The sequence below is a fragment of the Poromitra crassiceps genome, assembly GCF_964638095.1.
Source record: "Poromitra crassiceps genome assembly, chromosome: 1".
Classification (NCBI taxonomy): domain Eukaryota; kingdom Metazoa; phylum Chordata; class Actinopteri; order Beryciformes; family Melamphaidae; genus Poromitra; species Poromitra crassiceps.
In genome coordinates this window covers 78,194,985-78,212,023 of record NC_139623.1, presented here as the reverse complement: position 1 = coordinate 78,212,023, position 17,039 = coordinate 78,194,985, and the positions used below count along the sequence as shown (strand labels likewise).

General features: G+C 45.5%; 1 protein-coding gene across 3 annotated transcripts in view; it reads right to left on the bottom strand.

Moving 5' to 3' along the window:
- dclk1a (doublecortin-like kinase 1a) overlaps positions 1 to 17,039 on the bottom strand; it is a gene marked incomplete at both ends in the record, with an annotated part of 262,817 nt that overhangs the window by 45,172 nt on the left and 200,606 nt on the right. The window contains 7 exons of one of the 3 annotated variants that reach the window (XM_083642753.1): positions 1,799 to 1,856; positions 10,220 to 10,293; positions 10,970 to 11,083; positions 11,224 to 11,304; positions 12,681 to 12,777; positions 13,050 to 13,127; positions 17,031 to 17,039. The exon at positions 17,031 to 17,039 is cut by the window's right edge and continues 125 nt beyond it. The exons of the other annotated variants lie outside the window; for them this stretch is intronic. Of the exons in view, the coding sequence (XP_083498879.1) occupies positions 1,799 to 1,856; positions 10,220 to 10,293; positions 10,970 to 11,083; positions 11,224 to 11,304; positions 12,681 to 12,777; positions 13,050 to 13,127; positions 17,031 to 17,039 (511 nt within the window). Of the gene's footprint in view, positions 1 to 1,798; positions 1,857 to 10,219; positions 10,294 to 10,969; positions 11,084 to 11,223; positions 11,305 to 12,680; positions 12,778 to 13,049; positions 13,128 to 17,030 lie in introns of those variants that run through there. 3 annotated transcript variants of the gene reach the window in all.

Sequence of the window (17,039 nt, the reverse complement as noted above, 5' to 3'; positions counted from 1 at the left end):
CTTGTATATAGAGCTGAAATAAATTCCACGTTGCAATGTTGTTGCTTTTAATAGCGATGATTTCCAACAGTAGCCTACTGTGGTTGTCCATTGTCCATAATGACTTGACCTCTGACCTCTTTGACTGCAGCTAGACTCCAGCTCGCACCCAAAACATTTGCCACACTTAACTGTATCCAAGTGATACCCAGGCTAGATCAATAATGCATACCTTTACTGGTGGAAAAAATGTGGCTGAAATATGCCTTTTTAGTGTTGGGAAAAAATGTAAACAATGTTTCATATTTGTTGCACATGAGTATCACAAACCATCAAGAGTAATATGATCAAAGTTTGTGTGTGGGGGGGAGGGGGAATGACAGATGTTTCATTTGCTACACGCACCAAAATGCTGTCTTTTTGTATTTCCAAGTGGTTTGTGTCATGAATTTACCAGTTGAGGAAATGACCATGCGGTCTGTGTCACATGACAAGGCGGTCTGTGTCACATGACATGGCGGTCTGTGTCACATGGTCACATGACAAGGCGGTCTGTGTCACATGACAAGGCGGTCTGTGTCAAATGTAAACTGTAATAATGCAGTCCAACATGACAGAAAGGCATCACCACAAGTTCTTTCTTTGATCGTTCTGTTCTTTCCATTTTCTTTTGACATGCTGTTAACACATTTTGTAAGAAATAACACACTTTTCACTCTATCTCTCACTTTCTCACCATTTGTCACTGTTCATCAAGTCTAGCGTAGCCTACTGCCAAATTACATCTACTACACACATTTCCATTATTTTCCCTCTATCAAGCTCTTTTGACAAATCAACAAAAACATATCTGTTATGAAAAAGGGAAATACATATATAAAAAAAAATGCTGTGAATAAGCAATAAATAAATAAGGTTCAATAAAACATGAACATTTTGTCCATAGCCTGGTATTGCCCTGTGGAGCTGATCCACTGAAGTCGTTTCCATGTTGAGCCCGGATCATCACCGAAGGGGAAACAACACTATCACCCTTCCTCGCTCCTTGAGCTCTGTAACATGTGCTCAGATGAGAGAATGTAACATGTGCTCAGATGAGCTCTGTAACATGTGCTCAGATGAGAGAATGTAACATGTGCTCAGATGAGAGAATGTAACATGTGCTCAGATGAGAGAATGTAACATGTGCTCAGATGAGAGAATGTAACATGTGCTCAGATGAGAGAATGTAACATGTGCTCAGATGAGAGAATGTAACATATGCTCAGACTTGAGCTCTGTAAAATGTGCTCAGATGAGAGCATGGCAAAAAATAAATAAATACCAAATGTTTTTGCCTCGTCCATCTTTTCCCTCTTCCTCCTGATCGTTACTTGTCATCTCTTGAGCCTTTCTCCCAACATCTCTCTACCGTCTAACCCCTCCCCCAGGTTTGAAAAGATTACTTCAAGGCAGCAGAATGTTCCTCTCCATCTCTATTATGCAGTTTATTTCAACAGCCCCCCCCCCAAAGCCCTGGATGGTGAGAGCCTGGGGAAGCTGACATGTCTTCCCCCTGCCACCTCCTCTCTAGAAGGGAGAGCTGGGGGAGCGGACGGTGCTGGCTGAGCTGATGGAGATGTGGTCGGAGTCAGAGGGGAGGCTGGGGCTCGGGGAGGGGAGGGGCCAGGTAGAGAGTCAGGGGTCAGAGAGGGAGGGGCCAGGGGCAGGCCAGGGAGGCAGCTGGGGACGGCGGCGCCCTCACTGTCTTTCTCGTCGTGTGTCGTCGCTGTCATCACTGTCATCACTGTCGGCGTCACGGGAAGCCAAAGCAGTGACCTCACATCCGGGTGGCGTCCTCGTCGGAGAACCTGCCCCTCCTTATCAAGAGGGGTGGCCTGAACGGGGGCGGGATGAGAGACAGGACAACATCATGGTTAGATCCTCTGATAGGCTAGAGTTAGGACTATCAGAGTGTCTGATCCAATGGGGAAAGACACACACAACCAAAGTTAGGCAAAGGGGGCAGGTTAGCAAGCCTGTTGTTAGTAAAGCAGAGCAAGGGAGGAGGGGAGCATCAAATAAGCAACAGAATAAAACATTGAGATTCATGGCAACAAGCAAAGGCACGAGGTTATTGCTCTGGAAAGGCAGCAGGCACAAAGGATCAGCAAACAAAAAAAGTTGCGATGTAGATACTTTTTTGTTTGTTTGGGAAGGAAACAGATTTTATGCACAATATTTTCAACAGACACATTCACAGAGGTTTTCAGACACACATTCAGCAGGGTTTTCAGACACACATTCAGCAGGGTTTCCAGACACATTCAGCAGGGTTTCCAGACACATTCACCAAGGTTTTCAGACACACATTCACCAAGGTTTTCAGACACATTCAGCAGGGTTTTCAGACACATTCAGCAGGGTTTTCAGACACATTCAGCAGGGTTTTCAGACACATTCAGCAGGGTTTTCAGACACATTCAGCAGGGTTTTCAGACACACATTCAGCAGGGTTTTCAGACACATTCAGCAGGGTTTTCAGACACATTCACCAAGGTTTTCAGACACACATTCAGCAGGGTTTTCAGACACATTCAGCAGGGTTTTCAGACACATTCACCAAGGTTTTCAGACAAACATTCAGCAGGGTTTTCAGACACACATTCAGCAGGGTTTTCAGACAAACATTCAGCAGGGTTTTCAGACACACATTCAGCAGGGTTTCACTGGCAAGAAACTTCACCCAAATCAACTCTCAGTAACTGTAAAAGGAAATGAATGTCTGCAAAACTGTTGATTGTTTTTGGATATGTGTGAGATAGTGTGCAAAATCAGCATTGTTTTTCATGGGAAGTGTCCCTTTAACAACAGAGGACAACAATGAGGCTAAGCCAGTCATGACAGAGAGGACATGGTGAATCTGTCACATGGTGGTCATGACAGAGAGGACATGATGAATCTGTCACATGGTGGTCATGACAGAGAGGACATGATGAAGCTGTCACATGGTGGTCATGACAGAGAGGACATGATGAAGCTGTCACATGGTGGTCATGACAGAGAGGACATGGTGAATCTGTCACATGGTGGTCATGACAGAGAGGACATGGTGAATCTGTCACATGGTGGTCATGACAGAGAGGACATGGTGAAGCTCTCACACATGGTGGTCATGACAGAGAGGACATGATGAAGCTGTCACACAGTGGTCATGACAGAGAGGACATGATGAATCTGTCACACAGTGGTCATGACAGAGAGGACATGATGAATCTGTCACATGGTGGTCATGACAGAGAGGACATGGTGAATCTGTCACATGGTGGTCATGACAGAGAGGACATGATGAAGCTGTCACACAGTGGTCATGACAGAGAGGACATGATGAATCTGTCACACAGTGGTCATGACAGAGAGGACATGATGAATCTGTCACATGGTGGTCATGACAGAGAGGACATGGTGAATCTGTCACATGGTGGTCATGACAGAGAGGACATGATAAATCTGTCACATGGTGGTCATGACAGAGAGAGGACATGGTGAAGCTGTCACATGGTGGTCATGACAGAGAGGACATGATAAATCTGTCACACAGTGGTCATGACAGAGAGGACATGATGAATCTGTCACACAGTGGTCATGACAGAGAGGACATGATGAAGCTGTCACACAGTGGTCATGACAGAGAGGACATGGTCAATCTGTCACACAGTGGTCATGACAGAGAGGACATGGTCAATCTGTCACATGGTGGTCATGACAGAGAGGACATGATGAATCTGTCACACAGTGGTCATGACAGAGAGAGGACATGATGAATCTGTCACACAGTGGTCATGACAGAGAGGACATGATGAATCTGTCACACAGTGGTCATGACAGAGAGGACATGGTGAATCTGTCACACAGTGGTCATGACAGAGAGGACATGATGAAGCTGTCACACAGTGGTCATGACAGAGAGGACATGGTGAATCTGTCACATGGTGGTCATGACAGAGAGGACATGGTGAATCTGTCACATGGTGGTCATGACAGAGAGGACATGGTGAATCTGTCACATGGAGGTCATGACAGAGAGGACATGGTGAATCTGTCACATGGTGGTCATGACAGAGAGGACATGGTGAATCTGTCACACAGTGGTCATGACAGAGAGGACATGGTGAATCTGTCACATGGTGGTCATGACAGAGAGGAAATGGTGAATCTGTCACATGGTGGTCATGACAGAGAGGACATGATGAATCTGTCACACAGTGGTCATGACAGAGAGGACATGGTGAATCTGTCACATGGTGGTCATGACAGAGAGGACATGATGAATCTGTCACACAGTGGTCATGACAGAGAGGACATGATGAAGCTGTCACACAGTGGTCATGACAGAGAGGACATGGTGAATCTGTCACATGGTGGTCATGACAGAGAGGACATGATGAATCTGTCACATTGTGGTCATGACAGAGAGGACATGATGAATCTGTCACACAGTGGTCATGACAGAGAGGACATGATGAATCTGTCACATGGTGGTCATGACAGAGAGAGGACATGGTGAATCTGTCACATGGTGGTCATGACAGAGAGGACATGATGAAGCTGTCACACAGTGGTCATGACAGAAAGGACATGATGAAGCTGTCACATGGTGGTCATGACAGAGAGGACATGGTGAATCTGTCACATGGTGGTCATGACAGAGAGGACATGGTGAATCTGTCACATGGTGGTCATGACAGAGAGGACATGGTGAAGCTGTCACATGGTGGTCATGACAGAGAGGACATGGTGAAGCTGTCACATGGTGGTCATGACAGAGAGGACATGATGAAGCTGTCACATGGTGGTCATGACAGAGAGAGGACATGATGAATCTGTCACACAGTGGTCATGACAGAGAGGACATGATGAATCTGTCACATGGTGGTCATGACAGAGAGGACATGGTGAAGCTGTCACATGGTGGTCATGACAGAGAGGACATGATGAATCTGTCACACAGTGGTCATGACAGAGAGGACATGGTGAAGCTGTCACATGGTGGTCATGACAGAGAGGACATGGTGAATCTGTCACATGGTGGTCATGACAGAGAGGACATGATGAATCTGTCACACAGTGGTCATGACAGAGAGGACATGGTGAAGCTGTAACATGGTGGTCATGACAGAGAGGACATGGTGAATCTGTCACATGGTGGTCATGACAGAGAGAGGACATGATGAATCTGTCACATGGTGGTCATGACAGAGAGAGGACATGATGAATCTGTCACACAGTGGTCATGACAGAGAGGACATGGTGAAGCTGTAACATGGTGGTCATGACAGAGAGGACATGATGAATCTGTCACACAGTGGTCATGACAGAGAGGACATGGTGAAGCTGTAACATGGTGGTCATGACAGAGAGGACATGGTGAATCTGTCACATGGTGGTCATGACAGAGAGGACATGGTGAATCTGTCACACATGGTGGTCATGACAGAGAGGACATGATGAAGCTGTCACATGGTGGTCATGACAGAGAGGACATGGTGAAGCTGTCACATGGTGGTCATGACAGAGAGGACATGGTGAAGCTGTCACATGGTGGTCATGACAGAGAGAGGACATGGTGAATCTGTCACACGGTGGTCATGACAGAGAGGACATGATGAAGCTGTCACATGGTGGTCATGACAGAGAGGACATGATGAAGCTGTCACATGGTGGTCATGACAGAGAGGACATGGTGAATCTGTCACATGGTGGTCATGACAGAGAGAGGACATGATGAATCTGTCACATGGTGGTCATGACAGAGAGGACATGGTGAATCTGTCACATGGTGGTCATGACAGAGAGGACATGATGAAGCTGTCACACGGTGGTCATGACAGAGAGAGGACATGGTGAATCTGTCACATGGTGGTCATGACAGAGAGGACATGGTGAATCTGTCACACGGTGGTCATGACAGAGAGAGGACATGATGAAGCTGTCACATGGTGGTCATGACAGAGAGAGGACATGATGAAGCTGTCACATGGTGGTCATGACAGAGAGGACATGATGAATCTGTCACACAGTGGTCATGACAGAGAGGACATGGTGAATCTGTCACATGGTGGTCATGACAGAGAGGACATGGTGAATCTGTCACACAGTGGTCATGACAGAGAGGACATGATGAAGCTGTCACATGGTGGTCATGACAGAGAGAGGACATGATGAATCTGTCACACAGTGGTCATGACAGAGAGAGGACATGATGAAGCTGTCACATGGTGGTCATGACAGAGAGGACATGGTGAATCTGTCACATGGTGGTCATGACAGAGAGGACATGATGAAGCTGTCACATGGTGGTCATGACAGAGAGGACATGGTGAATCTGTCACATGGTGGTCATGACAGAGAGGACATGGTGAAGCTCTCACACATGGTGGTCATGACAGAGAGGACATGGTGAATCTGTCACATGGTGGTCATGACAGAGAGGACATGGTGAATCTGTCACATGGTGGTCATGACAGAGAGGACATGATGAAGCTGTCACACAGTGGTCATGACAGAGAGGACATGGTGAATCTGTCACATGGTGGTCATGACAGAGAGGACATGGTGAATCTGTCACACAGTGGTCATGACAGAGGACATGGTGAATCTGTCACATGGTGGTCATGACAGAGAGGACATGGTGAATCTGTCACATGGTGGTCATGACAGAGAGGACATGATGAATCTGTCACACAGTGATCATGACAGAGAGGACATGATGAATCTGTCACACAGTGGTCATGACAGAGAGAGGACATGATGAATCTGTCACACAGTGGTCATGACAGAGAGGACATGATGAATCTGTCACACAGTGGTCATGACAGAGAGGACATGGTGAATCTGTCACACAGTGGTCATGACAGAGAGGACATGATGAAGCTGTCACACAGTGGTCATGACAGAGAGGACATGGTGAATCTGTCACATGGTGGTCATGACAGAGAGGACATGGTGAATCTGTCACATGGTGGTCATGACAGAGAGGACATGGTGAATCTGTCACATGGTGGTCATGACAGAGAGGACATGGTGAAGTTCTCACACATGGTGGTCATGACAGAGAGGACATGGTGAATCTGTCACATGGTGGTCATGACAGAGAGAGGACATGATGAAGCTGTCACATGGTGGTCATGACAGAGAGAGGACATGATGAAGCTGTCATGACAGAGAGGACATGGTGAATCTGTCACATGGTGGTCATGACAGAGAGGACATGGTGAATCTGTCACATGGTGGTCATGACAGAGAGGACATGGTGAATCTGTCACATGGTGGTCATGACAGAGAGAGGACATGGTGAATCTGTCACATGGTGGTCATGACAGAGAGGACATGGTGAATCTGTCACATGGTGGTCATGACAGAGAGGACATGGTGAATCTGTCACACAGTGGTCATGACAGAGAGGACATGGTGAATCTGTCACATGGTGGTCATGACAGAGAGGACATGGTGAATCTGTCACATGGTGGTCATGACAGAGAGGACATGATGAATCTGTCACACAGTGGTCATGACAGAGAGGACATGGTGAATCTGTCACATGGTGGTCATGACAGAGAGGACATGATGAATCTGTCACACAGTGGTCATGACAGAGAGGACATGATGAAGCTGTCACACAGTGGTCATGACAGAGAGGACATGGTGAATCTGTCACATGGTGGTCATGACAGAGAGGACATGATGAATCTGTCACATGGTGGTCATGACAGAGAGGACATGATGAATCTGTCACACAGTGGTCATGACAGAGAGGACATGATGAATCTGTCACATGGTGGTCATGACAGAGAGAGGACATGGTGAATCTGTCACATGGTGGTCATGACAGAGAGGACATGATGAAGCTGTCACACAGTGGTCATGACAGAGAGGACATGATGAAGCTGTCACATGGTGGTCATGACAGAGAGGACATGGTGAATCTGTCACATGGTGGTCATGACAGAGAGGACATGGTGAATCTGTCACATGGTGGTCATGACAGAGAGGACATGATGAAGCTGTCACATGGTGGTCATGACAGAGAGAGGACATGGTGAAGCTGTCACATGGTGGTCATGACAGAGAGGACATGGTGAAGCTGTCACATGGTGGTCATGACAGAGAGGACATGATGAAGCTGTCACATGGTGGTCATGACAGAGAGAGGACATGATGAATCTGTCACACAGTGGTCAAGACAGAGAGAGGACATGATGAATCTGTCACATGGTGGTCATGACAGAGAGGACATGATGAATCTGTCACACAGTGGTCATGACAGAGAGAGGACATGATGAATCTGTCACACAGTGGTCATGACAGAGAGGACATGGTGAATCTGTCACACAGTGGTCATGACAGAGTGAGGACATGGTGAATCTGTCACATGGTGGTCATGACAGAGAGGACATGGTGAATCTGTCACATGGTGGTCATGACAGAGAGGACATGGTGAAGCTGTCACATGGTGGTCATGACAGAGAGGACATGATGAATCTGTCACACAGTGGTCATGACAGAGAGGACATGATGAATCTGTCACACAGTGGTCATGACAGAGAGGACATGGTGAAGCTGTCACATGGTGGTCATGACAGAGAGGACATGGTGAATCTGTCACACATGGTGGTCATGACAGAGAGGACATGATGAAGCTGTCACATGGTGGTCATGACAGAGAGGACATGGTGAATCTGTCACACAGTGGTCATGACAGAGAGGACATGGTGAAGCTGTCACATGGTGGTCATGACAGAGAGGACATGGTGAATCTGTCACACATGGTGGTCATGACAGAGAGGACATGATGAAGCTGTCACATGGTGGTCATGACAGAGAGGACATGGTGAATCTGTCACATGGTGGTCATGACAGAGAGGACATGGTGAATCTGTCACACATGGTGGTCATGACAGAGAGGACATGGTGAAGCTGTCACATGGTGGTCATGACAGAGAGAGGACATGGTGAATCTGTCACATGGTGGTCATGACAGAGAGGACATGATGAAGCTGTCACATGGTGGTCATGACAGAGAGAGGACATGATGAAGCTGTCACATGGTGGTCATGACAGAGAGAGGACACGATGAAGCTGTCACATGGTGGTCATGACAGAGAGGACATGATGAAGCTGTCACATGGTGGTCATGACAGAGAGGACATGATGAATCTGTCACACAGTGGTCATGACAGAGAGGACATGATGAAGCTGTCACATGGTGGTCATGACAGAGAGGACATGATGAATCTGTCACACAGTGGTCATGACAGAGAGGACATGGTGAAGCTGTCACATGGTGGTCATGACAGAGAGAGGACATGGTGAATCTGTCACATGGTGGTCATGACAGAGAGAGGACATGGTGAATCTGTCACATGGTGGTCATGACAGAGAGAGGACATGATGAAGCTGTCACATGGTGGTCATGACAGAGAGAGGACATGATGAAGCTGTCACATGGTGGTCATGACAGAGAGAGGACATGGTGAATCTGTCACATGGTGGTCATGACAGAGAGAGGACATGGTGAAGCTGTCACATGGTGGTCATGACAGAGAGGACATGATGAAGCTGTCACATGGTGGTCATGACAGAGAGGACATGATGAAGCTGTCACACGGTGGTCATGACAGAGAGGACATGATGAAGCTGTCACATGGTGGTCATGACAGAGAGAGGACATGGTGAAGCTGTCACATGGTGGTCATGACAGAGAGGACATGATGAAGCTGTCACATGGTGGTCATGACAGAGAGAGGACATGGTGAATCTGTCACATGGTGGTCATGACAGAGAGGACATGATGAAGCTGTCACATGGTGGTCATGACAGAGAGGACATGATGAAGCTGTCACATGGTGGTCATGACAGAGAGAGGACATGATGAAGCTGTCACATGGTGGTCATGACAGAGAGAGGACATGGTGAATCTGTCACATGGTGGTCATGACAGAGTGAGGACATGGTGAAGCTGTCACATGGTGGTCATGACAGAGTGAGGACATGGTGAAGCTGTCACATGGTGGTCATGACAGAGTGAGGACATGGTGAAGCTGTCACACGGCAGGCACACAGCAGCAGCCAGGCAGGCAGTAGGTGGGCCAGCACACAGGGAGGTGAACACATACAATCCACAGAGGGCATTTGTTTTGATTTGGGTCTTGTTTGGGAAGTCTACTGTAACTGCGTGCATCTCTATGGAGACCTGCCGTACCTGATCCAGTACATGGCCTGGTGCTGGTAGAAATCCAACGACCCAGATCTCTGCATAGAAAAGCTGTCATCCAGCTGAACACAAAGAGAAACCAGCATATTCAGGCTATAAACCCAATACACTGTGTCACTGAAACTGATTCAATACACGGTGTCACTGAAACTGATTCAATACAGTGTGTCACTGAAACTGATTCAATACATTGTGTCACTGAAACTGATTCAATACATTGTGTCACTGAAACTGATTCAATACATTGTGTCACTGAAACTGATTCAATACACTGTGTCACTGAAACTGATTCAATACATTGTGTCACTGAAACTGATTCAATACACTGTGTCACTGAAACTGATTCAATACATTGTGTCACTGAAACTGATTCAATACATTGTGTCACTGAAACTGATTCACGCTATAAACCCAATACACTGTGTCACTGAAACTGATTCACGCTATAAACCCAATACATTGTGTCACTGAAACTGATTCAATACATTGTGTCACTGAAACTGATTCAGCATATTCAAGCTATAAACCCAATACACTGTGTCACTGAAACTGATTCGGGCCACTTTCACTTGGTGAGAACTAGCTAGAAAACTAAAGAATTCTCTATAAAGCAGTTACACATAACATAGCACTGTGTTCAAATTAATAACAGCCCGAGGTGAGAACCAATCATTTAGTACCCTCAGGGCCAGCCCAGTTGGATTATGGGCACTGTACTTCCCAGTGGAAATGACTTACTGAGATGACCGACACTCCAGCAGTGGTGTCGTTGACCTTAGGACTGGTGTTGAAGTGCTTCTTGATCTTCCCTGCTACCGACAGCTGGTGTTCATTCTCACACAGACCCTCATCCTGTAAAGAGAGAAGAGAGGAGGGAATACAACAAAGAAATGGGAGTCAATCTGAAATGTTGCAATTACTTCAAGCCAAATAATTGTTTAATTAATGCGAGGTCTGGAAGGGTGAATATAATTGATTTACAATGTACATACAGTGACCCATGGGTGCTCTAGCACCTGGAGGGCAGTGTATCTCTGATCCACCTCCACCTCCAGCATCGAGCGGATCAGCTCCTACAGCAGCAAACATAGGTGAGATAATGATTCAATGCATATTCAATGACTTTAAAGAAATTGCCAGCATCATTTGACTGATTCCACACACACACACACACACACACACACACGCGCGCAGCCGCGCACGCACACGCACACACACACACACACACACACACACACACACACACACACACACACACACACACACAAGTAGCCCAAGGTCATTGTTCAATTTCTGAAAGTGCAGATTGTAAGCTTTCAAATGATGTGTGTTATTCTACATTTAAATAAATATGAAAATAGTTGAAGAAGATAATTATGCTTATTTGAACGTTCGTACTCCTAAAAGCAACATTCAGAGAAATCGCCCTGAAAGTTGGTGAACAAGTTTGGTTTGCGCTGAACAAGCTTAGTTTGCATTATATTATATTATATTATATTATATTAGTATTTAGTGATCCAAAAACTGCTGTTTTCTTGAGCGTTCCGGTGGCTCACTGAGTAGAGCGCGTACCATAAGGTTCAGTCCTTCCCACATCGACTGGCTTTCAACTCCAGCCTGTGGTCATTTGCTACATGTCCTCAATTCACTCTCTCTCCCATACTTTCCTGTCGATCTCACTATATCTAAGAAAAAGTGGAATATGCCCGTCCCCAGAACGCCTCAAAAAAACTGGTGCTGGATCAAAAAACACTAAAATTAAAGAAAATAAATGTCCACCCACAGTATAATGCTGCCGTGTGCTTTAATGATCCCCTCCAACAACAAACAAACAATCCTTATCTCACCATATCTGTCTAATAAAGCATGACAATGCCAAAAATAAATAAAATCAAAATAATTATGTTTGTTAAATTGAATGCATTCTTCAACATCTAAACTTGTGTAATATGGAGAGAGAGAAAATTCCCCCAAATTACCTTTTATCTTGGTTTTTTTGCGATTTTATGGTTGCCTACATGTTACCCCCTTTCAGTAGTCTCTTAGAACAGACGAGTTGGCTCCCGCAATTTTCAAATGCTTCCGCCATACCGTCTGTACTTCGTGGGGGAGAATCATGCACCAACCGGAATGGGAAGTAGAAAGGCGGGTTTTCCGCTCATTAGTCCAATCAGAATCGCAGAAAGGCGGGTCATCCGCTCATTAGTCCAATCAGAATCCAATATGCCGCATTTTTCGTGGACACCCCTGTCGTGATTGGTCGGATTCCGTCGAACTTCTTTCCTGTCTGAAGGTTTTTTTCCCAACTTCCTTGTGCATGTTCTGGGGGTGTAACATACAGACTGTGTATAGCTGCATTCGCCGGATTTAGATGAGACAGTCTGTTTTAAGAGACTACCCTTTCAGCAGACCGTGTCACATACATCCACATAGACAAACAGATGTTCACCTTGGCTGTATCTGAGACATTGTCCCAGTACGGTCGAGGGAACTCTAGCTGCCCCATCAGTATCTGATCGAAAAGCACTTCTTGGTCCTCACTGCTCCTGCAGACACAACATTTGGATACACATGAATGCATCTACAGTTACACCAACAGACTCTACTGAGAAAGCATTGTTCATCAGAGAAAATGTGCATTATTACCACTAACCACAAGGGGGACTCACACACCACTGTCTGTGAGATATATACACTCGAGGTATGGCATGACCTTGCTCAGGGTGAGTGGGTGAGAACAGTGAGTGGTAGCAGTGGATAAGTGAGGTCACTGCAATGGTTAAGCAAAGTATGAGGGCAGATCTGCCTGCTGGCTTACCCACGGAAGGGCGGGAAACCACACAATAGGATGAAGGTGATGACTCCAGCTGCCCAGATGTCCACCTTAAGGCCATACCTGCACAAAGACAGAGACATTAGTTAAAGGCAGGGAGAAAGGCCACTTTAAGGTAGGGGTGTCACGATACACTAATTTCACGATACGATACGATACACGGTATTGGGTTCACGATAACGATACGATACGATATTTTAACAATATTCTTTTTAACAAAAGTAAATAATTTTTATGTATTTATTTATCATTTATTTAACCATGTGAGTCGCGTTGAAATCGAAACCTCTTTTCAAGGGAGCCCTGGGAAAATACTGGAAAAATAGTCTTTCATTTGAAATACACAAAATACAAAACAAATGCTGTTTTTGGAAATTGTTATTATAATAACGAGAAAACAACATGGAAGATAATGCTTCCCTTTCAATAGAATGTGTCACACTGTCACAAACTAAATGTTTGTTGCATGGTGAAAGAAAAATAAAGTATACAATCTATTTCTTAAATAACTCATGCTCAATGGTCCCTAAACTTATGTAATCTTATGTACCCCTTGAGCTGTTTTGCCATGCCAGTAGTAATCTACCCCCTCATTCATGCGTGTTGATTCTGCTAAATTTGTTCTATTATTATTCAGGAGCAAACCCCCCCCCCCCCCCCCCCCTTTTTTTTTTTGACAATATCATTTCTTTCTGACGATATGCATATCGTGACGTTTCGATATCGCGATATATTGTGCGACGAAATATCGTGACACCCCTACTTTAAGGCCATACCTGCACAAAGACAGAGGCATTAGTTAAAGGCAAGGAGAACGGCCACTTTAAGGCCATGCCCGGCCAAATAAGAAAAGAAGATTTACTGTGTAACGGTAACTCCGGGTAACTCCGCTGGCTCCCTCTAGGGGAGAGCAGAGCAAGGAACTAACCATTCTACACTGAAACGGATATTGATGTGATGGGTGTGATATTGATGTGATACCACTCTCATAACATGTGTGTATCACTTAGGGTGTCGAGTCATAGTCTATTTTTTATTTGTCTTTATTGAATGTTTCAAAACTGCATGTTTAACTAAGAATAAGCCAATGATTATTTCCACCCACCACTTATTTAATTTGGTTACTTTCCTGTCAAAAGTTTGTAAGGAACAAAGCATGCGGGGCGAAATATGCAAATGTGTTTGTCCAATGCTCCAATGGCATTGCTCCCTGTCAGAACTTGCTTGGATCTCCTAGTAGCAAAAGTAAACGCATAAATTAATAGCAGATGACGTCAGGGTTTAGCAAACCCAGATTGCAATGCTGAGTGAGTGAGCTAGTCATTTAAAATGAGATATACCCATCTCCACCTTCCTTTCAGCTCTGGCTGATGGACATGGTCTCAGTTAGATGTATGTAGAGAGACTCGGCTAGGTTCCTGAGGGCCAACTCACTGAAGAAATGTTCAACTATCATGGAACCCGTTCCTGGCTTACTTTGACAAGGTTAAAAGCGACAAGTAACTTCTCTCATGGACCACTTGCGTGGTATACCATGCGCAACACCTCGTATAAGCATATAACATAAACACCTTATGTGGCTGGTACAGCAGCACCACATTTTGGTGTTGGAATGTTGATAATATATGAATGTTTTTTTTTCTTCTTCCTGTGTGCTTGTTTTTGTTCTTATGAATGAAAAATAAGCGAAAACCCCCTTCTTTCCCAAGGTCCACCCCCCTTGGAGTGGCGCCCAAGCTAATGAAATGCCCCCTCTGTAATTTGGGTCTGGTGCCGGGCCTGTTGACAACAATGCAGAAGAATGTTTTCTTCTTTTGTAACCAGCCTCACTGTTTACATTGCAGCACAACAAAAGATATGCATGACAGATAAATAGAGTACCGACGTATTTTTGTAGGCTTCCCAGAAATCGCCGCCATGCTGGTTCGTAAGGGGAAAAGTGAATGGAGGTCTTTCGTGCCCATGTATGGGATGTTTTGAAGCGTTTTCTGAAAATCGTGTTTATGCTTCAAAAGTCATAAAAGTGGTCTTGTTTGTGAAGATTATCTTGCTGAACACAAACTACGCTGTTTCATAAACTTTTGTTAAGCACAGATATTATTTCATGCATTTAACGGAAATCCCCATACTAAAATCTTATTGGCTTTTCCCCTTATGAACCAGCATGGCGGTGATTTGCTACTCACTCATATCTGCAGTACTCTATTGAACATTATACAACAGTTAGTTCCGGCCGGGCAATTTGATTGGACAAGAGGGATCCTACCAGTGCCAATATTTCATGATAATGCACTGGCGCTTCACTGTGTGTAGATCACTCCGCTTCACAGCTGCCCTAATCAACAAAATGCTTCACAGCTGTAGAATAGACAGTAGTAAAGTAGACAGCCTGCAGTTAATTAGGCTGATTAGGCTACATTTTCGACAAAGCAGAAAGCTGAGGGGACTATTTTTGTTTGGCGGAGGAATAAATAGAGAAATCATATATTTTCTCAGCTTTTTGTCATTTTTTTAATCAGCTTTGTTTAATAGAACTGTTGTATAAAAGCAATATCCCTTGAGGGGTCCTCAACCCAAGGAAGGCATACGTACATACCTGGTCTCTGCACATACAACCTTATAATCCTCGACCCAAGGAAGGCATACGTACATACCTGGTCTTTGCACATACAACCTTATAATCCTCAACCCAGGGAAGCCATACGTACATACCTGGTCTCTGCACATACAACCTTATAATCCTCGACCCAGGGAAGCCATACGTACATACCTGGTCTCTGCACATACAACCTTATAATCCTCGACCCAGGGAAGCCATACTTACATACCTGGTCTCTGCATATACAACCTTATAATCCTCGACCCAGAGAAGCCATACGTACATACCTGGTCTCTGCACATACAACCTTATAATCCTCAACCCAGGGAAGCCATACGTACATACCCGGTCTCTGTCCATACAACCTTATAATCCTCGACCCAGGGAAGCCATACGTACATACCTGGTCTCTGCACATACAACCTTATAATCCTCGACCCAGGGAAGCCATACGTACATACCTGGTCTCTGCACATACAACCTTATAATCCTCGACCCAGAGAAGCCATACGTACATACCTGGTCTCTGCACATACAACCTTATAATCCTCGACCCAGGGAAGCCATACGTACATACCTGGTCTCTGCACATACAACCTTAAAATCCTCGACCCAGGGAAGGCATACATACATACCTGGTCTCTGCACATACAACTTTATAATCCTTGACCCAGGGAAGCCATACGTACATACCTGGTCTCTGCACATACAACCTTATAATCCTCGACCCAGAGAAGCCATACGTACATACCTTGTCTCTGCACATACAACCTTATAATCCTCGACCCAGGGAAGCCATGGTCTCTGCACATACAACCATAAAATCCTCGACCCAGGGAAGGCATACGTACATACCTGGTCTCTGCACATACAACTTTATAATTCTCGACCCAGGGAAGCCATACGTACATACCTGGTCTCTGCACATACAACCTTATAATCCTCGACCCAGGGAAGCCATACGTACATACCTGGTCTCTGCACATACAACCTTATAATCCTCGACCCAGGGAAGCCATATGTACATACCTTGTCTCTGCACATACAACCTTATAATCCTTGACCCAGGGAAGCCATACGTACATACCTGGTCTCTGCACATACAACCTTAAAATCCTCGACCCAGGGAAGCCATGCGCACATACCTTGTCTCTGCACATACAACCTTAAAATCCTCGACCCAGGGAAGCCATGCGCACATACCCGGTCTCTGTCCATACAACCTTATAATCCTTGACCAAAGGGGAGCGATGCACATACTGTACCCGGTCTCTGCACATACCCGGTCTCTGCACATACCCGGTCTCTGCACATACCCGGTCTCTGCACATACCCGGTCTCTGCACATACCCGGTCTCTGCACATACCCGGTCTCT